Source organism: Castor canadensis, chromosome 7 (assembly GCF_047511655.1).
Source record: "Castor canadensis chromosome 7, mCasCan1.hap1v2, whole genome shotgun sequence".
Taxonomy (NCBI): domain Eukaryota; kingdom Metazoa; phylum Chordata; class Mammalia; order Rodentia; family Castoridae; genus Castor; species Castor canadensis.
This window is the reverse complement of record NC_133392.1, coordinates 142,098,219-142,122,707: the sequence shown is the minus strand read 5'-3', so window position 1 is coordinate 142,122,707 and position 24,489 is coordinate 142,098,219. Positions and strand designations below refer to the sequence as shown.

The 24,489-nt window shown below is 41.1% G+C and overlaps 1 protein-coding gene, 1 long non-coding RNA gene, 2 other non-coding genes and 1 pseudogene across 27 annotated transcripts in view; all 5 read left to right on the top strand.

The window, feature by feature from the left end:
* The window catches only part of Phactr4 (phosphatase and actin regulator 4), a 90,761-nt gene extending 80,822 nt beyond the window's left edge, over positions 1–9,939 (top strand). For all 24 annotated transcript variants that reach the window (XM_074080830.1, XM_074080814.1, XM_074080813.1 and 21 more), the window contains 5 exons: positions 428–483; positions 2,795–2,856; positions 5,282–5,419; positions 5,948–6,024; positions 7,383–9,939. In XM_074080830.1, coding sequence (XP_073936931.1) covers positions 428–483; positions 2,795–2,856; positions 5,282–5,419; positions 5,948–6,024; positions 7,383–7,398 — 349 coding nt within the window. In that variant the 3' untranslated portion in view covers positions 7,399–9,939. The remainder of the gene's footprint in view (positions 1–427; positions 484–2,794; positions 2,857–5,281; positions 5,420–5,947; positions 6,025–7,382) is intronic.
* A 3,872-nt stretch (positions 9,940–13,811) lies between these two features.
* Positions 13,812–15,658, top strand: LOC109698206 (methionine adenosyltransferase 2 subunit beta pseudogene; annotated as a pseudogene).
* Positions 15,659–17,660: 2,002 nt separating this feature from the next.
* Positions 17,661–19,997, top strand: LOC109698205 (uncharacterized). Its single transcript, XR_002213532.2, has 3 exons — positions 17,661–17,786; positions 19,150–19,180; positions 19,656–19,997. It is a non-coding gene; the product is annotated as an uncharacterized lncRNA (long non-coding RNA).
* LOC141425273 (small nucleolar RNA SNORA73 family) lies at positions 18,830–19,033 on the top strand. Its single transcript, XR_012450345.1, has one exon. It is a non-coding gene; the product is annotated as a small nucleolar RNA SNORA73 family (small nucleolar RNA).
* LOC141425272 (small nucleolar RNA SNORA73 family) lies at positions 19,382–19,585 on the top strand. The gene has a single exon (XR_012450344.1). It is a non-coding gene; the product is annotated as a small nucleolar RNA SNORA73 family (small nucleolar RNA).
* Positions 19,998–24,489: the final 4,492 nt, after the last annotated feature.

Here is a 24,489-nt window from a genome sequence, read left to right as displayed (position 1 = left end):
TGTTTTTGAAGGGCAGATCCATGTGGGAACCACCAGTGCAGTCCACACCTTCACTTTGTAGATGAGGATAGTCAGGGTCTAAGCAGGAGCTCTTAATGCTTGAGCCACTCTACCAGCCCCATGGATACTCCGGGTCTAACTGAACTTTGTGGTGGTGATAGCTTGTATTGATGTCAGAGCTAGAACTAGAATCCTGCATATATAATTCCTCTTTATAATGTGATTTCTATATTTATACTTCCAGTGTGAAAATTGCCTCATAAACAATCAATGGAGGGAATGAAATATAACCATTGGAAAATTTATTTATTTTTTACTTGTTTAAGGCCTAAAACCAACTATGGCAAGACAAACAAACAAAAACTTAGAATCAAGATTGGGAGGTTTTCACATGGGTAATAAATATCCTTGTGCATCTTCTTTTTAGGCGACTGAGTCAAAGACCAACACCGGAAGAACTAGAACAACGGAATATTCTACAACGTGAGTCCAGATGTTCTTATGTTTATCATTTTAATATACCTAAAGGAAGAAAAATTTGCTTTAAGGATCAAGTAGAGAGTGTTTCACTAGGAACTTCCCTGAAGGAAAGTTCACCCAAGCTTCCTTTGGAATATACCATCATGGTATTTTTTAGTATACTGTGATAGTCTAGAAACTTTTTGTTTTAATATTCTCACAGTATCCTGGCAGTATCTTGGGAATTTGACAGTGTATGGGAGACATAACCCAAATTTTCTTAGTATTCAGGGACCCAACGTAGTGGGTATGCATAAGACAGTCCTGTTCTGATGGAATCTGAGGGCTAGAGCCCAAAGCAAGTCCCCAAGTTCCTATTTTTCCTGTTGTTTTCATCCCTTAAGACTTTCTTACCTCTGTAGCCACTAAATAAGACCATGTATTGAATTTGTTCTCTGTGTACATAACTAACTTTCTGAAATAGCATTCTGATGTACTACTGATATGTTTTGCAGAATTGACACTGAAATTTACACTTAAAAAAAAACCCTTTAACAGCCTATAATCCTAGCTACTCAGGAGGTAGAGAATAGGAGGATCACAGTTCAAAGCCAGCCCAGGCAAATAGTTCCTTGAGACCCTATCTCGAAAAAAGTCTTCACAGAAGAGGGGCTGGTGGAGTGGCTCAAGGTTGTAGGCCCTGAGTTCAAGCCCCAGTACTGCACCAAAAAAAAATAAAAAAAAACTTTCAGGTCTGGGGCTCCCACAGATGTCAGCCCTCACCCCAGCATGTGTCTCTAGGACCTACATACACACACAGCTGCTTCTGCTTCGGTTAACATTGCCAGAAACCATCTCCCCAGACCTTCACCTTTGGTTTTCCACTCCATGCCGTGTCAGTCCCTACCACTAGCATGAATTCTCTCCCTTTGACCCTAGCCTCACTCCTCTTAACCACTCAAAGCACCCCTGGGATTCTTGAGACTATAATACTCCCCTGAGGCCCCTCCATGTCTTTGTCCTTTGTGGTACCCTCCTCAGGTAGAACCCTGAGCCCCTGGAGGAGAGATCATCTCTGTTTTGGCATTCCCAGCGTCCTTGTGTCTTAAATCCCATCCCACTGGCTGAACTTGCTAGTGTTTTCCTTCCTCACCACCCCTGGGAAGTTAGCTCTTCTGGAGCATGGATGTTAAAGAGGGGCCTGGGATGAAGAGAAGAGACCAAGAGGGAGAAAATGGGAGAAGGAAGTAGAGGATGAAAATGGAGGCAGTAGGTGTGGAAAGACACCCCGAGTGTGCTCCTGGGCAAGGAACTGTGAGAACAAAAACAGACAAAGGGGATTAGTGCAGAGATGGCAAAAGGATCTCCTCATGAAAAGGTTTAAGCTTCCGTAGGGTTGCTTGTGGGCATGCTTCTCACTAACCCATTATGACCTGCGCTCTCTGTACTATTTGGATATACTCAGCTTAGTCATCTAGTGAGTTTTAAAGTGTGAGAACCTTTATAAACACATTACATGAAACTTGGTGTGATATCCATTGTCCATTCTTAGGGATTACTTTTTGTGTGTGTATGTTCTGTACTGAGATTTGAACTCAGGGCTTTAATCTTGCTAGGCAGGCTCTCTACCACTTGAGCCATGTCTCCAAGTTCTTTTGTTCTGGTTATTTTTGAGATAGGATCCCACTTTTTGCCTGGGCTGGCCTTGAACTGCAATCTTCCTGATTTCCACCTCCCAAATGACTATGATTACAAACTTGAGCCACTTTGCCCAGCTCTTAGTGGTTACTCTTGATCAAGAATCTGCAAACTTTTTCTTCAAGAATACATGGTAAATATTTTGGGTTTTGTAGGCCAGTAAGCAAATGGAGATTATGTAAGCAGTTAGAAAACTGTTTAAGAATGTAAAGAACTGCTCATGGGCAGAATAAACACAGGCAGCTGGCCAAATTTGGTGCCATACTTTGTTGACCCTTGCTATTAAGTAACTATATCAGCTAACAAGAAAATCATCCTAAAAAACAAACAAACAAAAAAAGAAAAGAAAAAAAAATCATCTTGATTAGCCATTCCCAAAGGTAGTATTCTGGTTTAATCCGATAAGAAGTATCTATAATAATTGGGGCACCCCTGGCTCACACCTGTAATCCTAGCTATTTGGGAGGATTGTTGTTCAAGTAGAGGACCTGCTTTGTAAGCACAAAGCCCTGTGTTCAAACCCCAGTCCCACCAAAAATAAAACTGAAAGAAATATTTGTGACATAATTACTGAAGTATTTTATATTATGCACATTGCCATTTTGAAGTAATATCCTTTGTTTTCTGGCCACTATAGCTAAAAATGAAGCTGATCGCCAGGCAGAGAAACGAGAGATTAAACGTCGGCTCACTAGGAAGGTACTATTTCCCATATGCTTGATTTCACCCTGTCTGTTGACTAGATGTCTTGTATTTGGATGATCTATTTGGTTAAAAATAAATGAATTTAACTTGTAGTGCTATAGATTGCTCTGAAAATAAATACCTATATGTAGAAAATAATAGAACATTATCCAGAGCTTTTTTCTTTCATTTTTAATATTTGAAAAGATCTGCACAAGAAAGTGTTTGATACATTTAGCCTTTTATTTGATAGACCTTGGTGGGGTTTTGTTTGTTTTGCTTGGTTCCTTTTGTTTGGGTTTTTTGTTCCACTGGGGGGTGGTTTGCAGGTGTTGGGGATCAAACCCAGGACCTTCTGCATTCTAGGCAAGTGCTATACTATTGAGCCCTTAAAACTGGTATCCGGGTGCCAGAGACTCACACCAGTAATCCTAGCTACTCAGGAGGCAGCGATCAGGAGGATCCCGGTTCTAGACCAGTCCTGGGCAAAGTTCTTGAGACCCTAGCTCGAAAAATACCCAGCACAAAAAGGGCTGGCAGAGTAGCTCAGGTGTGAGGCTGAGTTCAAACTCTAGTAATGCCAAAAAAAAAAAAAAAAAAAAACTATTTGTGATAGAAACAATAACAGGAGAAATGTGTAACATTCAATTTTGCAAAAGCGCAGTGGTTGTTTTCTTTCTTTTTTGGGGAGGGTGGTACTGGGGTCTGAACTCAAGGTATGTGTTCTGCCATTTGAGCCATACCCCCAGCCTTTTTTGCTTTGAGTATTTTTCTAATAGGGTCTCACATTTATGCCTGGGCCAGCCTGAACCTCAATCCTCTTATTTGTGCTTCCTATATAGCTGAGATGACACCCACCTTTTATTGATTGAAAATGTCACAAAGTTTTTGCATGGGCTGCCCTCAAACCACAATCCTCCTGACTTCCACCTCCCAAGTAGCTAGAATTATGACATGAGCCACTGTGCCCAGCTAGACTGTTTTCTGATCAGGAAAGTAATTGAACTAGCCCTGAGTAACACCAGAAAAGTATGAGGAAAACATGATTTTCTCTGTGGTCCCAGATCAGTTAGGATAGAACCAGTCCTGTGTTAGCTCTGATATTAATCCCCTTTTTTTTCCATCTCACTATAAATTTGGAATTGCCTGCTATAGATTTCTGTTTGGTCTAAGTTCTCTAGATGGTTCTTAAAACTCTTTTTAAGAACCCCCAGGAGAGCTGTTGGAGTGGCTCAAGTGGTAGCATGCCTGCCTAGCCAGCCTAGTAAGCCTGAGGCCCTGAGTTCAAGTCCCAGTACACCAACAAAAAAAAAAAAAAGAAAGAAAGAAGAATTCCCAGGAGAGGAAAGGATCCAGATACCCTTTTCTGGATTTATCCCGCATCTTCCCTTCCCAAGGAATGAGGACTTGTCTTTGCTGATTAGAAGCCATACCTTCAAACTGAGCAACTTATCTGATTGGGTAACTGTAAATCATAATTTGTCACAAAATCTATCTTAGACATTATTGATGCTGAAATAGAGCACATTAACAACCTTGCTACCCAAAATGTGATCCATAGACCAACAGCATTTATAACACTTGATAGTTTCAAGATATGCTTAATCTCAGTTTCTGTCCCACACCAGTTTAATCGGAATTTACACTTTTTTGGGGGGAAGTGCTAGGGATTGAACCCAGGTCCTCCATTGTGCTAAACGTGCTTTACCACGGAGCAATATCATCAGCCCACAATCTACATTTTAACCAGATCACCAGATGATTTGTACACACAATAAAGTTTAAGAAGCACTGGATTATAACAGTAGTACTCAATCATAGCTGTGCAATGAAGTGATTTTTTAAAAAAATAAATAAGCCTGGTGCCAGTGGTTCATACAAGTATTCTTCAGTATTTGATTTGGGAGGATCACAATTTGGGGCCAGCCTGGGCAAAAATGTTTTTGGAATTCCATCTCAATGTAAAAAAGCTGGGTGTGGTGGCACACGCCTCTCATCCCAGCAATAGTGGGAAGCATAAAATAGGAGGGTCATGGTCCAGGCCAGTCTCAAAAATAGCCAAAGAGGGTTGGTGGAGAGGCTCAAGTGGTAGAGTGCTTGCCTAGCAAGTGTGAGGCCCTGAGTTCAAATCCCAGTACCACCCCCTAAAAACAAAAACAAAGAAAAATAACCAAAGAAAAAAAGGGCTGGTGGAGTGGTTCATGCAATAGAGCACTTGCCTAGCCCATACAAAACCCTGAATTCACACTTTTCAGTACTGCAGTCAGTCAATCAGTTAATCACTTTTCATAACCAGGATTTCTGGGGAAGGTGGAACACAGGATTAGTAATTGTTAAGGCTATCCTGGTGATTCTGATGTTTGGTGAAGGTTAGAGTCAATCTGAATGGATGATGGCTAATTCCTGGTGTAGTGGACAAAGAGACTTACATTTCTTTCAGCTCAGTCAAAGGCCAACTGTGGCTGAACTACTTGCCAGGAAGATTCTGAGATTTAATGAATATGTGGAGGTAACAGATGCCCAAGATTATGACCGGCGAGCAGACAAACCTTGGACCAAACTGACTCCTGCTGACAAGGTGATTGGAAAACATGTCCTTTTCTTCTCTCTCATCTGTCTTCTCTCCTCTCTCCACCCATCCTCTCGTTTAGATATAATGTTAAACTTCAAAGCTACATACAAAATGCCAAGATATGCAACCAAAATTTGACTTCACCATCAACATTGAAAGAAAAAACAAAAGCTTACGTATTTTTAATGGCAGTGATATTTGGTTAGAGGGAGTTTGGGAGGTATATTTCACTACTTACACATACTTAATTCTACACTTCTGTTACATGCTTTGAAACTGTAAGAGCTATAATAGCTGTTAAGTTTTTTGAGTATTTTGAATTTACTTGAGATTTTAGCTTTCCTCTGAAGTTAATGGTGTTAGGGAAAGTGGTATATATTGGGCTCAGATCTTGGCTCAGTGTTAACCTGGCTTCTGACTTCTGAGTTGCTGGCCAAGGGTTGTGGTCATTTACGAAGTACAATAAAGATAGACTGCAAATCACACTGCTGTACAGCAGATAAAAGATGGTGAAATCTTATTTCTATGCTACAGGCTGCCATAAGAAAAGAATTAAATGAATTTAAAAGCTCAGAGATGGAGGTTCATGAAGAGAGCAAACATTTTACACGGTAAGATCCAAAAGACCCAAATACTGTGAGCAAAGTAAAATTTCCCCCAGCAAACAAACATACCAAATTGTTCAAATATGAAGACCTCTATAAACATCATTAAAAGGAAAACACTTGCCAGGTGTGAGTGTCTCAACGCCTGTAATCCTAGCTACTCAGGAAGCAGAGATTAGAAGATTTTTTTTTTTTTTTAAAGACAATCTCCCTATGTAATCCAGGCTGACCTTGGATTTGCTGTGTAACCCAGGCTGACCTTGGACTTGCTGTGTAACCCAGTCTGGCCTCAAGGCCCTTCTACCTCAGCCTCTGAGTGCTGCTGGCATTATAGGCATGATTATAGGCATGCACCACCATATGTGGCATAAAAAAATGCATCTTTAATGGGAAAGTTGTTTTTTGTTTGAAGGCTAGACAAGAAAATAAACCAGGTCAGCATACTGAGGAAAAGCAATGGAAGAAGAATGAAAACCAGGGAAGAGATAGTGTTACTGAAACTAACCAAAGAGAGTTCAAGAAAAAATGAAGAGTGGCGGGGGAAGGGGGAATGGAGGGGGTGAATTCGACTATGATATATTGTAAGAACTTTGTAAATGTCACAGTGTAACCCCAGTACAACAATAGTAGGATAAAAAAATTTAAAAAAAGGAAAGGAGTTCAGTGAGAACAGGAGTATCAGATGTAATGAAAGGAATTAAAATTAGAGCAGATAGAGCTGGGCACCAGTGGCTCATGCCTGTAATCATAGGTAGTTGGGAGACAGAGATCAGGAGGATTGGGGTTAAAAGCCAGCCCTTGGGGAAATAGTTTTTGAGACCCTATTTGAAAATACCCAACACGTAAAAGGGTTGGCAGAGTGGCTCAAGTGGCAGAGCACCTGCCTAGCAAGCGTGAGACCCTAAGTTCAAACCCCAGACTGTCCAAAAAAAAAAAAATAGCATAGTAGGGGGTATGGTAGAGAATGAGTTTAGCATATGCAAGACCCTGGTGGGTTCAATCCTTCGTACCACCTGAGTTTATAATATGTAGTGATATATAAAGTTATGTGTGTTGGGGAGTGGTTCAAGTGGTAGGTAGAGCACCTGCCTAGCAAACACAAGGCCCTGAGTTCAAAACCCCAGTAACCACCAAAAATAAAAGTAAAATTGCCATGGCTATATGTGTACAATATGTCTACACACACATACAATAATATATACATAATATATATAGCATAATATAATGTATATAATATACACGTAATCATGAGACCCCATGTTCAAAAAAATGAAACATAATCAAGTACTGTTATTTTTATTTTAAAGAATTGCAAAGAAACCTGCATTATCTTGTAACATCTCTATTTTGATTGTCTGTTTTAGTTACCATCGTCCATGATGCTCAAGTTGGAGAGAGGAACGACTCCTCCAAAAACCAGGCTGCTTTGCTGCTTTTCTTCAGAGCTACATATGGAGGGAACTTTAGCACTTCCCAGCACAGCCAGAATTGCATCCTCTGGGATGTGGTTTTGGGGTGAACAGCACTTCTATGAATGTAGCCTTTCACTGGAACGGTTTCTCCTGTGCTGCCCCTGGGGCAAAACTGAGTATTTTGTCACTGCTTTTGAACTTTTTAACATTGCAGCATTCTTGAGGGGTTTTCCCTCGCCAGCCACCAAAATTTTGAGCCACTATCAGGTTCTGAGTTTTACTGGCTGCACCACATCTGCCCTAAGATGACTATCTGTGCTGAGGCCCAGTTTGCACCGTTAGCCTTACCTGCCCTGACTCCACTGTGTGGACACTAATTTCCAGCCATCCAATCCAGTTGTCGGTGGAGAAAGCCTTCTGGAGTCCCCAGTCTCTGGCAAAGGTCCCCCTCTTGCAGAGGAAACCTTTGAACCACACTGTATGTCATTTGAAAGCATTGCACTGCACCTCTTGTAACACAGCAACATGGTCCTCTCAGGTATGTGAGCCTGAGAGGAAGCTCAGGATCTGACATGTTCCTCCAATGCACTTGTCATCCTGGTTTTAATTTTTAAATGATCTTGAAGAAACAGTCTGAGCTGCAACCAGAATCTAAGTTGTTCAAACCAGAAAGCCATGTATATTTTCTGTATACAAAAATAAGAAAAAGGCCTTAATATCAATGCCACCTTGGCAGAAAACTGACTTATGGCTTAAATTTTATAGGCCATGTACTTTTTTGGTTTTTTTGTTTGTTTGTTTTCTTTGAGACAGAATCTCACTATGTAGCCCAGACTGGCCTCAAACTCATGATCTTCTTGCCTCAGTCTTCTTGATGCTGGAATTACAGACGTGCATCAACACATCCGGCTAGACTGTTATACTTTTCTTGTACCAAATGATTTTGTATATCACTTCAACCAATAGATGTATTCTCCTCCATTAAGCAGAGTTGTAGGTACTCTGTGGGAGTACCCCACATTTCAGCCAGAATCACAGCAAGGTCCTAAGGGATGTGGGGTGCTGTATAGGAAAAGATCTTTGGAAAAGCACAAAGGAGGGGCCTAGTCATGGCCCACTGCTTTTGTCCCTCAGTGCTGTTGGCCCTTCCCTGCTGCACATTCCCTCTTCACTCCCACATGGTCTGCTTGCCAACCCTCGCAGCTCCCACCTCATTTGCCTTCCATTTCTAATCTGTAGCCAGTGTGGTTAATGCCTAGGCATTGGCTCAGCTCCTGCCCCATTTTGTATTTGTGATAAAGACTCTTAAAACAGAAGGTTTGGTTACTTTTCTTGAATCTCTGTTGAAAACCATAGAGCTTCACTATTTCCCTTTTAATTCTTACCTACATTGTAAGTGGGGAAAAACAATTCCTATTTAACTGATGAATGTGGCTTTTCTTCTTCACTTTAGTATTTAGGACTGTTTTATACATCTCTTCTGATTTATTCTGTGGTTCTGTCATTTTTTTCTATATATAATATTTTAGCATATTTTTCTTTCAGAATATCTGGTCAAAACAAAGGCTAAAGTGACTTTATTTTTGTTTTGTTTTGGGTACTGGGGTTTGAACTCAGAGCCTACACCTTGAGCCACTCCACCAGCCCTTTTTTTGATGAGTTTTTTTGAGATAGGGTCTTGTGAACTATTTGCCCAGGCTGGCTTCAAACAGTGATCCTCCTGATCTCTGCCTCTTCAGTAGGATTCAGGTGTGAGCCACCAATGCCCAGCTAAAGTGACTTTAAAAGGTAGTGTTTTCAGGGCTGGGGATGTAACTTATTGGTAGAGCACTTGCCTGGCATGCTCAAAATTCTGGGTTCAATCCCCAGCACTACAAAAACAAAAAAGACTGTAGTGTTTCCTCTCTGTGTAGAGAAGGAAGATTTGGATTTCTCCATTATTGTCAGATGTTTTGTAACTATGGGAAGAATACTGGGTCTGCATCTCCCTAGAGTTCATCAACACTTGGGGTAGCTGAGAGAAGGTCAGTGAGGCTTCTCCTATTAGTCTGAGCCACACCTGAACTGCTAGGCTGACTTAAACCATTTGCTCTTGCTTTGGAGACTGCTCGGCTTGTGCCCTATTCTCGGTGGCTAAGGTGACATTTTCAAACTCTTCACTGCCTTTTTGTCCCTTACTGTGCCAAGCTTGAGATAGAATGTGACTTCCTGAGCTACTTACTTGCTTTTGTGTGCCATCAAGGATTCTGGTTTGTCTTTCATCTCATTCATACTTAGAGGGTGAAGTCTATTCAGTTGTTTTGTTTTTATGTATAAAAATGGATTTTTGTTCCCTTTGTGTAAGTTGGATGCTCACAATCATAGTGTAAAGAAATGAAAGCCTGGTGTATTGTACATCAAGATGCTTTCCTGGTGTACAGAATCTCCTTGTAAAATAAATAATTGTGTTGTATATCTGTTTTCTCACCAATATTAATTATTAAAGTATTTTAGAAGTTTAAACTACCAAGCAACTCTGTTCTGTTGTTTTTTATGTTCTGCTTCATTCCAGAAGATTAAAGTCAGTTTAAAATTATACCCAAAATACTGGACTGGGGCATGGCTCAGGTGGTAGAGCGCTTGAAAGCCCTAAGTTCAAATTTCAAGCCCCAGTACACTAAAAAAAAATGGGGGCTGGAGGTGTGGTATGAGTCAGAACTGCTCATGTCATTGGATTTCCCCTGCTCCCAGATTCCTATTGCTGAAATTGCTAGGATTCAAGTTTCTATTCCTCTTTTGGGATTAAATGTCTCCAGAGGCTGTTTTGATCGTGCATATTGACCAGTGTTTGCTGCATCAGTGAATGAATGTTGGGTCTTTGTGAACTTAGGTAACTACACCCGATGAAGGAGGCTTAGAAGAACCACAATCAGAGAAGGCCCAGTGAGTACCACCAAATGGGCAGGAAATCTTATGAAGGATGAGAATGGCTGTTCACAGTAGAGATCAGGAGAATCACATTTGGAAGCCAGCCCAGGCAAATAGTTCTCGAGACCATATCTCGAAATACCCAACACAAAACAGAGATGAAGGAGTCACTCAAGTGGTAGAGTGCCTGCCTAGCAAGCGTGAGGTCCTGAGTTCAAACCTCAATGCTGCCAAGAAAAAAAAAAAAAAGGTGAGAATGTACAACAAAGAAAATAATAGTCCCAAAGCCACAAAACAGCCAAACCCACTGCTTCAAGGTTCTGTTTCATTCCAGCCCTGGGAGGAATGCAAAGAAAACCATGAACCACCAGCAACCTGGATCTCTTATACTATCTCTTTTTTTTCTTTTTCTTTTTCTTTTTTGTATTTGTTTTTCTTTATTTTATCTTTGTCTCAGTATGAATAGTGTTCACTTCTGTCCCCACCCAAAAAAAATTCTACCCTAATCCCTCCTTTTTCTTCAACCTCTTACCCTATCTCTTGCTTTTTGTAATTCCCCTCACATATATCTATTCTAAAGTTAAACAACTTACTTCCAATCCAGGTGCCAGTGGCTCACACCTGTAATCCTAGCTACTCGGGAGGCAGAGATCAGGAAGATCGAAGTTCAAAGCCATCCCAGGCAAATAGTTCAAGAGACCCTGTCTCAGAAAAACCCTTCACAAAAAAGGACTGGCAGAGTGGTTCAAGGTGTAGGGCCTGAGTTCAAACCTCAATACTACAAAAAAATAAAAATAAAAAACTTTCTATGCAGTCCAGACAGTTAAGCTTAAAGCTAAATTATTAACAGGTGAAAAAAGTAATGGATAGGTCTCCTGGTATCACTTTATGACTGGCTGGTCTATACACACTATTTTCCTTGTCTAAAATCATGTCCGATAAAGACTGATGGAGATGAACTCAACTAAGATATATTGTGGGAACTTTTGTAAATGTCACATTGTACCCCCAACACAATAATAATAATAATATAGTGCTCAGGGTTAAGAAATGGTAATACAAATGGGATGAATTTGATCCAAGTACATTTTATGCATATTATAAATATCACGATGAAACCCCTTTGTGCAAGCCACATATGCTAATAAAAAGTTTTTAAATCTAAATTACCTTCAAACTAAAATGGCTTTTCCTAAGGTCACCAGTGACATCTCAGTTGACTACCACATTCTAAGGCCTCTGTTCAGTTAATCCACTTGACTAGTCACAGGATTTGACACAGTAGACTAATGTCCAAGTTCTCAATACTTCTTGGTGGTGCTTCTCCAAGTGCTTTCTCTGTCCTGATGACTTTCCCTGACCACCATGTAAATGCTGGGGTCTCGGGTCCTCTCATCACACTCTCTGCTCTCCCAAGGTAATTTCTCTACTACCCTTATTCTGACAACATCTAAATCTTTTATCAATAACTCATATTTCTTTTCCTTTTTTACAGACAGGGTCCTGACCTGTATCCCAGGCTGGCATTGAACTCTCAATTCTACCTCAGTTTTCAGAGTATTGGGATCACAGGCAAGTGACACCACATCCATCTTAAAACTCAGATTTCTTTTTTGGCAGTACTAGGGGTTTGAACTCAAGGCCTCAAACTGACTAGGTAGGTGTCAACCACTTCAGCCACTCCTCCAGCCCTGTTTTGTGTGGGGTATTTTCAAAATAGGGTCTCATGAATTATTTTCCTGGAACTGGCTTTGAACTGTAACCCTTCTGATCTTTGCCTCCAGAGTAGCTAGGATTACAGTGGTAATAGTGCCTGGCTATTAACTCAGATTTCTTGCTGGAGCTCCAACTCCATATATGAAGTTGCCATGTTAGCCAGGTAACAATGCAGCCCCCATATGGGCCTTACTCTACCTCTCCCACACCTGCCTGTTTTCAGTCAGACTTAACCACCTTATAGTTCAGCCTCTCAAAGCTGAAACTTGGGTATCATTCTCTAGTTCCTCTCTCTCCTCTGAGTTCTAGTGAGACAGCAAATTCTCTGCATTCCCTATCTCAGAAATCTCACAGTTCCTTTGTCTCCTCACCTTGACTACCATCCACGTTCAAAGCCAACAGATTTGTTTTGTTTGTGTTTTTTTGATACAGTGTCCTACTATTTTACCCTGACTGGCTAGAAATCAAGATCTTCCTGCCTTAGCCTACTAAATGCTAGGATAGCAGGTATGCACACCATGCCCAACAAATTTCGTTTGATTTTTTAGGTGGTATTGTAGTTTGAGCTCAGGAACTTGTGCTTGTGAATCAGGTGCTCTACCACTTGAGCCACTCCTCCAGCTGTTTTTTGTGGTTGTTTTCTGGGTTTATGTTTTTTGGGGGGTTTTTTTGGTGCAACTGGGGTTTGAACTCAGGGCTTTGTGCTTGTAAAGCAGGCACTCGACTGCTTGAGCCACACTTCTAGCCCTTTCTGCTTTAGTTATGTTGAAATAGTATCACAATGATGCCTAGGCTGTGCTGGACAATAATCCTCTTATTTATGCTTCCTGTGTAGCTGGAATGACAGATACACAACCATGCCCATTTTTTATTGGTTGAGATAGGGTCTCAAGAACTTTTGGGGGGCTGGAGGAGTGGCTCAAGTTATAGAATGCATGCCTAGCAAAAAAGAAAAGAACTTTTTGCCCAGGCTGGCCTTGAACCTCGATCCTCCCAATCTCTGCCTCCAGAGTAGCTAGGATTACATTTTTGAGCCACTGAGCCCATCCTTTTTATTTATTTGAGACAGGATCTTGCTATGTAGTCCAAGCTGGCCTGAAACTCGATGCCCTCGTGCCTCAGCCCCCCTAGCTGCAGGGATTACAGGTGTGCATTACCCACAACTATCTTTGATTTTTTTTAAACTTTGATTTGATGATGATGAAGACTACAATGATTACTATTGCAGTTGATGACCAGCCCTTCAATTGCATTAGGCACTAGCAGTTTTAAACAGTGATTTTTTTTTGCACCATCAGCATAAATGTTAATGAAGCAAAGGAAGCAAATAAAATCTAAGTATAATTATGAAATGGTTTTGACACTATGGACCCTTGAAATCTCAGGGCCATGCATCATGGTACAGGCCTGTAATCCTAGCTACTTGGGCATCTGAGGTAGGAGGATTGCTGTCCCAGACCTGTTGTCTGAGGCTTGAAAAAACAAACTAAAAAAGCAAAGGGTCAGAGTGTGGCTCAAGTGGTATAGGGCTTCCCAACAAGTGGGAGGCCCTGAGTTCAATCCCCAGGACCACCAAAAAAAAAACCTTGATGGCTCAAGCCTGTAATTTTAGCTACTAAGGAGGTAGAAACTGAGATGATTGCAGTGTGAGGCCAGTCCAAGGCAAAAACTTGAGTCCCTATCCAAAAAGTAACTAAACAAAAACAAATGGAGGCCCTGAGTTCAAATTCCAGTATGGCAGAAAAAAATTCTCAGAATTTTAAAGGTCAAGTGAAGCCAGTGCTCACGTTTTGGCTGCCTGTGCTCTCTGCAGGCAGAGCAGAGAAAGACCCAGCCAGAGGAGGCAGATGTTGAGATCCATCCCTCCAATCCTCTGGCCCTGAAATTTTTGTGGAATCATGCCTGAAATGCCAGAGGACATGTAACAGGAGGAAGTAAACATCCCCACTAGGCAAGTTCTGGTTACTGGTGCCACTGGGCTTCTTGGCAGAACCGTTTACAAAGAATTTCAGCAGAATAACAGGCATGCTGTCGGCTGTGGTTTTAGAAGAGCAAGACCACAATTTGAACAAGCTAATCTGTTGGATTCTGAAGCAGTTCACCACATCATTCATGATTTTCAGTCTCATGTTGTCGTGCATTGTGCAGCAGAGAGAAGACCAGATGTCGTAGAGAGTCAGCCAGACGCTGCTTCTCAGCTTAATGTGGCTGCTTCTGGAAATCTAGCAACAGAAGCAGCTGCAGTTGGAGCATTTCTCATCTACATTAGCTCAGATTATGTTTTTGATGGAACAAATCCACCATATACAGAGGAAGACACACCAAATCCCCTAAACTTGTATGGCAAAACAAAATTAGAAGGGGAAAGGCGGTCCTGGAGAATAACACAGGAGCTGCTGTTTTGAGAATTCCTGTTATGTATGGGGAAGTTGAAAAGCTTGAAGAAAGTGCTGTGACTGCCATGTTTGATAAAGTGCAGTTCAGCAACAAGTCAGCAAACATGGACCACTGGCAGCAGAAGTTCCCCACCCACATCAAGGATGTGGCAAGCGTGTGCCGGCAGCTGGCAGAGAAGAGGATGCTGGATCTGTCAATTAAGGGAAACTTTCACTGGTCCAGCAATGAACAGATGACAAATACGAAATGGCAGCAGATGCTTTCAACCTCCCCAGCAGCCACCTAAGACCTATTACTGACAGCCCAGTCATAGGCGCGCAACGTCCAAGAAATGCTCAGCTTGACTGCTCCAAATTGGAGACGCTGGGCATTGGCCAGCGGACACCATTTCGAGTCGGAATCAAAGAGTCACTCTGGCCGTTCCTCATCGACAAGAGATGGAGACAAACATTCCTTCATTAGCTTACGTGTTGGATTTTCTTTTTAAATGAAAAGTATAGTATGTGGCACTTTTTAAAGGAAAAAGGAAATAGTTTTGCATGAGCTCTCTTTAATTGTGACTTATGATCTTTCAGGTAAATGATGCTCTTGCACTAGTGAAACTGAAGAAACCGAGGCGCAGCGCTGCCTTGTTTGCAGTGATGATTCTTCTGTTTATCACAATGCTTGTTCTGGTTTACCTTGTCATCTGAGTAATAATGTAAATTACGATTCTTAGGTATCTGAAAGCCAGATACGCTGTAGACTTACTTTGGATGAAATGCATTGTATGTTCCTGTAACTTCCATTTTTTCAGGGTTTTTTGTTGTTGTTTTGTTTTCATTTGATTTGGTTTTTTGCAGCTGTTAACTCTTGTTGATTATTTTAAAGTACATGAAATCATATGAAAATCATTGGTGTTCTTTATTTGCTTTGCTCAAACTCAGATCAAAATGTTTAAAGAAATTTTATTTTTGCAACTTGAGTACAGTACAGTTTTTATGCTTGAGATACTTCCATATGCTGTGTATATCAGGATTCCTACAGCTTGATGCTTCCTGCTTTTGTAGCAGCATACATGAACATTCGTGTATGTCTGTGTTTTTTAATATAAATATACAACTACCCTTTCAGTCCATGTGTTGACATTTCATACGTGTGGTTGTACCAGTGATAATGAACCTCTAAGTCTTTGACCACTCATGAATAACAATAAATACTACTGCTGGCACCTCAAAAAAAAAATTCTCAGTCTTCTGAGAATTTTTTGAGCACTGAGGTCTGCTGACCTTTTTGAGCACTGATCTGGTGACCTGTTTCACATTTTCACATCTTTTTTTTGAGATAGGGTTTTGCAAACTATTTGCCTGGCTGGCTTTGAACTGTGATCCTCCTGATCTCTACCGCATCTCTACCTCCTGAGTAGTTAGGATTACAGGCATGAGCCACTGACACTTGGCTGTTTCAGATCTTAAAATGGGCAATCAGCCAGGTGCTGGTGGCTCAGACCTGTAATCCTAGCTACTCAGGAGGCAGAGATAGGTGGACCTTGGTTTGAAGCCAGCCTTGGCAAGACCCTATCTCGAAAATACTGTTCACAAAAAACAGGGCTGGTAGAGTGGATCAAGTGGTAGATCACCTGCCTAGCAAGTGTAAGGCCCTGAGTTCAAACCCCAGTACCACCAAAAAAAAAAGGTAATCATATCAGTGTCTTAGAATTGCTATGATAGCAAATAATGTATGTAAAGCATTAATCATAAAATCTAATTGCAGGAGTAGGAGGACTGTGGTAAATGTTTCTACTCGGTAGAGTCTAGTTCTGATGGTTCTATGTCAATTTATTTACCATTTATTCACCTAATCTTTAGTGAATCTTATTTTCTTTGAACTCAATGTCTTCACGCTTGGTAGGCAGGTACTCTACCACTTGAGCCAAATAGCTTTTTTTTTTTTAATTTGCCTAACCTCATACTTAAAATTCTATCACATTCTCAGCACTTCACTTGGTGGAGGTGGTGTTTTTGCAGTGTTGGGGATCAAACCCGGAACCTCTTATGAAAAAGACTCTCACTGAGCTACACCCCAGAGCATTTTGATCTTGTAGCTTCAACTTTTTTTTTTTTTTTTTTTGTGGTACTGGGGCTTGAATTCAGGGCCTTCACCTTGAGCCATTTCACCAGCCCTTTTTCTGTGATGTGTTTTTATGAGATAGAGTCTCTGAACTATTTGCCCAGTCTGGCTTCGAACCACGATCCTCCTGATCTCTGCCTCCTGAGTAGCTAGGATTACGGATGTGAGCTTTTTTTCAACCTTCTTTACTTGCTTATGTCTTTGTATTTGTTGGGGTTTGTGTGTGATAAAATACACCTACCATAAAACCTTGTTAAGGTTTTATTGTTGTTGCTTGTTGATTGGTTGGTTGGTTTGATACATAGTCTTTCTATGTAGTCCTGGTTGCTCTCCAACTTCCAATGCTTCTACCTTAGGCTCTGGAGTGGGTGTTTTTCTTGGTTTTTGCGATGCTGGGGATCAAACTCAGGCCCTTGCATACTAGGCTAATTAATACCCTACCACTGAGCTACACTCCTAGTCCCCATTTTAACCAGTTTTAAGTTTACAGTTAAGTGGCATTATATACATATTCATTGGTGTGCAGAGGAGGTTTTAAATTTCAATTCATCTAGAAGAACTTATGTCCTGAATTTATCAAATGTTTCTTTCAACCCGGCTTGGTGGTGCATGCCTTACATGTAGTCTCAGCACTCAGGAGGCTAACCTGAACAATTTAGAGACCCTGTCTACAAAAAAAAAAAAAAAAAAAAAGGTCTGGGAATATAGCTTGCCAAGCATGCACAAGGTCCTGGGTTTAATTCCCAGTGCTGGCGGATTCCCAGTCTGTATGTGGAGGGGTTCTGTCACACGGTATAGAGCAGAATCAATTCTTTTTGTATCTTTTAAATTTCTCTAGATGCCTTTTCCTATTTTGCGCACTTATTCCATTTTTTTTTTCCAATTTATGTAAGGGTAAATCGATTGTAGAGAAAAAAAAAAAAACTTCCTATCTGGTTCTAAGTAACCAGCAACACACCTACAAAACTGCAATTTACTTTCCCCGGTAAAGTCCCACGCCAAGTTGCTAGTATCGCGAGAGTCTTCTCATCCAAGTAGGGGTGGTGCGGAACCGCCCATAGATCCCAGCAGCCCTTGCGAATTTCCAAGTCCGTAATTGCGCATGCCCCTACGCAGGCGCAGAATTCATCCACAGACTTCCGGACTCTTCGTAAAGTATAAATACGGACGCATAGGCGCTCTTCGGTCTTTCGGCGTAAGGTTTCTGCTGCTCTCTGGATGTTTTTGGTGAGTAGCCACTCTTGCTCGATTCCTTTAGTTTGAGTCTAGGATCTCAGTTCGGCAAGTCGCTTTTCTTGACGGTAACATTATTTAGGAAGATCGCCTTTAGAACGGCGTCCCTATATGGTATATTTGATGTCTGCGCTGTGCTGGGTCAGATGTGGGCCGCGGAGACCGGAGCAGGCGGCGCTGCTTCCCCACCCCGCCCGCCACTATGATTGTTGGCGTAGTGTACTAAACAGCTGCCTACTGGACACAACGTGTCTGGACACACGTGTAGAAGCTTCGTTCCGACCCCGTGTGCGGTTTTGGTTTTTTTGTATGTGTTTCTTAAAACAGTGTTTTAGCTCGAAATGAAGGCGCGAGTGCTGGGATTACAGGCTCAGATGGCCACGCCCAGCTCCCATACGCGTTTACTAATTAAACTTTCCTCATTCCGCTAACATTTGGTTTTTATGTTATAACTCTGCTAGTGCTAGTGTAGCCCCATTGTTAGGGTGAAAATACTACTGCCACCCTTTGCAGTATGCCAATCGAAAAGAGCAAATGATGAGTCTCAGAAGATAGATTTAGTCGGTTGGGACTAGTTTGAACGCAAGGCTTACCGCTGGCAAAGCAGGTACTCTATACTCTATCGTCTAAGCCACACCTCCAGTTCTTTAGATTTTCCTTTCTTTTGTGATGCTAGTGCTCCGCACTTGGCTAGGCACCGCTCTATGGCTTGTGCCACTCTACCAGCACTTTTTGTGTTGTGCATTTTCAAGATAGTGTCTCGAAGTATTTGTCCGGTGCTGTATTTTAAACTTCAATCTTCCTGATTAGCTAGGATTAGGGTGTGTGAACCATCAGCACACAGCAGTCCATTTCTTGAAATATAGTGGTAAAAATAGTGGAATAGGCTAACGACCGTTATTCTGCTTCAATATTGAATTTCTAGATTTGCTGAAAGCTAATTATGGACCATGACTACCCATTGGTTTTGAAGAGAAATGTCTTTTTTGCAGTTGAAATTGTTTTTTAGCATAGTCTGCGTGTTAGATAAATTACACCCAACGTGGACACCCCGGGAGGTCACTCTCCCCGGGCTCTGTCCTAGTGGCACACGGGAGCACAGGGCTCTGCCCCAGGATGTATAGTCCCTTTCCACAACGTTGGAGAAAAAGCCGGGCCCTGAGTCTGCGCCTGCATATTCCTACGACTTCTCAGAGTCCTCTGGACAATGACTGGGGAGATAAACCATGCAGGAAACACTAGTATGTGTTTTGAGAGATTGCTTGGTTTGGGTACGGCTTAACAAACAACCTGAATTCAAACCCAGAAATGTAAAGATTTGTCTTTCATATTCATTAATGAATGCCTTGTTTTGCAGAACTCACATTCCAAATGACGATTTGTTTGAGGTTAGTAAATTCCTCTATTTTTTTTTCTTACCTAATATGTGATTTTTTTCCTTGTTGTCACGTGGTTTAGAGAGAAGCTACTTTCAAATGAACAGTTGGAGTAACAAGCAGAGAAGATGAGGGGCATTAAGCCCATGCAGATGCTTTGAGGGATGTTTTGGGAATATTGCATTTGTTCTCGGTCTGATCTAGCACTAGTTTCCAACGTGGACACCCCGGGAGGTCACTCTTTCCGGGCTCTGTCCTAGTGGCACACGGGAGCACAGGGCTCTGCCCCATGATGTACAGTCCCTTTCCACAACGTTGTAGAAAAAGCCGGGCCTTGAGTCTGCGTCTGCATATTCCTACAACTTCTCAGAGTCCTCTGGACAATGACTGGGGAGATAAACCATGCAGGAAACAAATGTATGCTGTGTTAAGAGTTTTTTAGATTTAAGACCTTCGAGAGTCTGATCTTGTTCTGTTTTTCATTCAGGAGAGAAGAGGAACCACACTGGAAATTGACTGAGTTACTGATTTGTGCTCGTTTTAATTATTACAATGGGGAATGGGTAAAGTAATTTTAATTTTTAGTGATGCAGGATTTAGAAACATTGGCACATTACTTTTTGGGGCAGGGTCTCCCTATGTGGCACAGGCTTCTTTTAAGTTCTGGATCCTCCTGCCAATCTCAGCCATGACATTTCTGAAAGTCCTGTATTTGAATGACTTGTACATGCACATAGCTAGATGTCCTTAGATCCTTTTGGCTTGGGTTTTTCACTCTTTGTGTTACACCTAACATCTGAGATTGAATAAATAAGAATTGAAATAATGAGTATGTGGTACTTTTTTTTTTATCATGTACACTGGGGGATGCCTGACCAGTTTTCTGCAAATGGTGCTAGTTAGAATTGGTTCATAAAAACTTGCTTGGGAAATGATGAAGTAGGACCTGCCTGTAACTTGCTTACGAGTAACACCAAAGATGGGGATTGAGACATCTTGCCTTACTGACTTAAAATGGTCAAGTTGTCAATAGGGTGTTAATCATAGATACTAAGTTTGGAACACAGAGGAGTTGACTGATGCAATCAAAATACATGGGGAAATTGAGCTGAGCAGCTGGCAGTCTGCTTTCACAGCTACTTATGCCCTTTAATGTGATGAGGCTTGAGCCTAAAATTACCAGCACGCCTCATGATGTGGGAAACCTGTCATAATAGATATTTTCAACCCTCCACACTGGCTGCCAGCATTGTAGAAAAGTCAAGGCCCTGAAGGATGGGAACCACTTAGAAGGTAAAGTCAGGTGAATTGTAGCTCCTCTGTTGGCTAACCAGCTTTATAGTCTGGTTAGGAGAAAGTAGGGATATATGTGGCAAGTGCCCTTTTGCACATGGCTGAAAGTACACTGCCTGCTAGTGATTAGTGAGAACCTCAGTCATTCAGAGGTGTGAAGTAGGACTTCCCAATTGGAAGTCACTCTGCCTGCCCTTCTGTGATCTGTTTACCTAGAGCAAATGAGGTTTCTCCTGTGTTTGCCAGTGTGAACAAGCAAAAGCCACAGGTGCTGGGTTCACTTGCCAACCTTTGGAGTACTGGATTTGAATCCTGGTAACACCACTTGCTGTCCATGGGACCTTTGAGGAATTACAACTTCAGTCTTCTCAAATTTATAAAAATATCTTTACAGTCTAGCACATAAGTATTATGGACTTCTAACAAAGTCAACTATCAAGCCAGGCTTGATCACAGAAAACACCCTACCTTTCCAGGGAAGAGAAGGAGGTAGTTCAGGAATTAATTTACCTAAGAAAGTCATGTGAAAACCAGTTGCAGTGATAAGGTTATAGATACATTGTTTCATCTAATCTCCATGTATAACTGGGTGTCTGCAGGTGAGGAAGTAGGACTGAAGAAATGCCCAAATTCTGCCATAAGATGACAGCATGTAGTCCAGTGCAACCTGTGACATGCACCACATATCACACCTCAAAGTGTTTCCAACTGGTTTAAGCCTTAGAACTACCCTGCCCCAAGTACCCAAGACCTCACCAATGCTAGGCAAATGCTTTACCACTGAGCTAGGACTACAAACCAAATTTATAGTAGTCAAGTGTAGCAAACTACCTAAAACTCAACTGCAGTGTGATGAAATAAGTCATCTCTGAATATGCTCAAGAAACTGGTTCTAAGACACCCCCAGCAGATAACAAAATCTGTATGCTCAAGTCTCATAAAATGATGTACTATTTTGTTTTTTGTTTTTTTCAGTACTGGGGTTTGAACTCAGGTCCTAAACCTTGAACCACTTAGCCTCTTTTTTTTTTTTTTTTTTTTTTAAATGACTGAGAACAATATTATGTATTTCAAGATTTTTTTTTATGGTATTACATTAGTGGTTTTTTTTTTCTTTCATTTTTCTTTTATTATTCATATGTGCATACAAGGCTTGGTTCATTTCTCCCCCCTGCCCCCACCCCCTCCCTTACCACCTCCTCCCCCCCTCCCCCACCCAATACCCAGCAGAAACTATTTTGCCCTTATTTCTAATTTTGTTGTAGAGAGAGTATAAGCAATAATAGGAAGGAACAAGGGTTTTTGCTGGTTGAGATAAGGATAGCTATACAGGGCATTGACTCACATTGATTTCCTGTGTGTGGGTGTTACCTTCTAGGTTAATTCTTTTTGATCTAACCTTTTCTCTAGTACCTGTTCCCCTTTTCCTATTGGCCTCAGTTGCTTTAAGGTATCTGCTTTAGTTTCTCTGCGTTAAGGGCAACAAATGCTAGCTAGTTTTTTAGGTGTCTTACCTATCCTCACCCCTCCCTTGTGTGCTCTCGCTTTTATCATGTGCTCATAGTCCAATCCCCTTGTTGTGTTTGCCCTTGATCTAATGTCCACATATGAGGGAGAACATACGATTTTTGGTCTTTTGGGCCAGGCTAACTTCACTCAGAATGATGTTCTCCAATTCCATCCATTTACCAGCGAATGATAACATTTCGTTCTTCATGGCTGCATAAAATTCCATTGTGTATAGATACCACATTTTCTTAATCCATTTGTCAGTGGTAGGGCATCTTGGCTGTTTCCATAACTTGGCTATTGTGAATAGTGCCGCAATAAACATGGATGTGCAGGTGCCTCTGGAGTAACAGTCTTTTGGGTATATCCCCAAGAGTGGTATTGCTGGATCAAATGGTAGATTGATGTCCAGCTTTTTAAGTAGCCTCCAAATTTTTTTCCAGAGTGGTTGTACTAGTCTACATTCCCACCAACAGTGTAAGAGGGTTCCTTTTTCCCCCGCATCCTCGCCAACACCTGTTGGTGGTGGTGTTGCTGATGATGGCTATTCTAACAGGGGTGAGGTGGAATCTTAGCGTGGTTTTAATTTGCATTTCCTTTATTGCTAGAGATGGTGAGCATTTTTTCATGTGTTTTCTGGCCATTTGAATTTCTTCTTTTGAGAAAGCTCTGTTTAGTTCACGTGCCCATTTCTTTATTGGTTCATTAGTTTTGGGAAATTTAGTTTTTTAAGTTCCCTGTATATTCTGGTTATCAGTCCTTTGTCTGATGTATAGTTGGCAAATATTTTCTCCCACTCTGTGGGTGTTCTCTTCAGTTTAGAGACCATTTCTTTTGATGAACAGAAGCTTTTTAGTTTTATGAGGTCCCATTTATCTATGCTATCTCTTAGTTGCTGTGCTGCTGGGGTTTCATTGAGAAAGTTCTTACCTATATCTACTAACTCCAGAGTATTTCCTACTCTTTCTTGTATCAACTTAAGAGTTTGGGGTCTGATATTAAGATCCTTGATCCATTTTGAGTTAATCTTGGTATAAGGTGATATACATGGATCTAGTTTCAGTTTTTTGCAGACTGCTAACCAGTTTTCCCAGCAGTTTTTGTTGAAGAGGCTGCTATTTCTCCATCGTATATTTTTAGCTCCTTTGTCAAAGATAAGTTGCTTATAGTTGTGTGGCTTCATATCTGGATCCTCTATTCTGTTCCACTGGTCTTCATGCCTGTTTTTGTGCCAGTACCATGCTGTTTTTATTGTTATTGCTTTGTAATATAGTTTGAAGTCGGGTATCGTGATACCTCCTGCATTGTTCTTTTGACTGAGTATTGCCTTGGCTATTCGTGGCCTCTTGTGTTTCCATATAAATTTAACGGTAGATTTTTCAATCTCTTTAATGAATGTCATTGGAATTTTGATGGGAATTGCATTAAACATGTAGATTACTTTTGGGAGTATCGACATTTTTACTATGTTGATTCTACCAATCCATGAGCATGGGAGATCTCTCCACTTTCTATAGTCTTCCTCAATCTCTTTCTTCAGAAGTGTATAGTTTTCCTTGTAGAGGTCTTTCACATCTTTTGTTAGGTTTATACCTAGGTATTTGATTTTTTTTTGAAGCTATTGTAAATGGAATTGTTTTCATACATTCTTTTTCAGTTTGCTCATTGTTAGTGTATAGAAATGCTAATGATTTTTCTATGTTGATTTTATATCCTGCTACCTTGCTATAGCTATTGATGATGTCTAGAAGCTTCTGAGTAGTTTTTTGGGTCTTTAAGGTACAGGATCATGTCGTCTGCAAATAGGGATATTTTGACAGTTTCTTTACCTATTTGTATTCCTTTTATCCCTTCTTCTTGCCTAATTGCTCTGGCTAGGAATTCCAGTACTATGTTGAATAGGAGTGGAGATAGTGGGCATCCTTGTCTGGTTCCTGATTTTAGAGGGAATGGTTTTAGTTTTTCTCCATTAAGTATAATGCTGGCTGTAGGTTTGTCATATATAGCTTTTATAATGTTGAGGAACTTTCCCTCTATTCCTAGTTTTCTTAGAGCTTTTATCAATAAATGATGTTGGATCTTATCAAAGGCTTTTTCTGCATCTATTGAGATGATCAAGTGGTTTATTACGTTTATTGATTTTCGTATGTTGAACCACCCCTGCATCCCTGGGATGAAGCCTACTTGGTCATGGTGAATAATCTTTTTGATGTGTTGCCAGCCTCTTTTTGTGATAGGTGTTTTCTAGATAGGGTCTTGCAAACCCATTTGCCCAGGGTGGCTTGAACCTGGGTCCTCCTGATACCTCTCCTGAGTAGCTAGGATTACAGGCGTCTGGCTGGTGCAGTGTTTACATAGAACCTAGGCACTTCCATATGCTTGAAATCAAGTATACAATGTAAATGCTATGTGAATAGTTTTGCTCATAACTATTAATGTAATTGTAGTTGCTTAATAACAAGAGAAATCAATATTCTGCCCAGGTGCACCTTTTTCCCAGTGTTTTTGATCAGCTATTG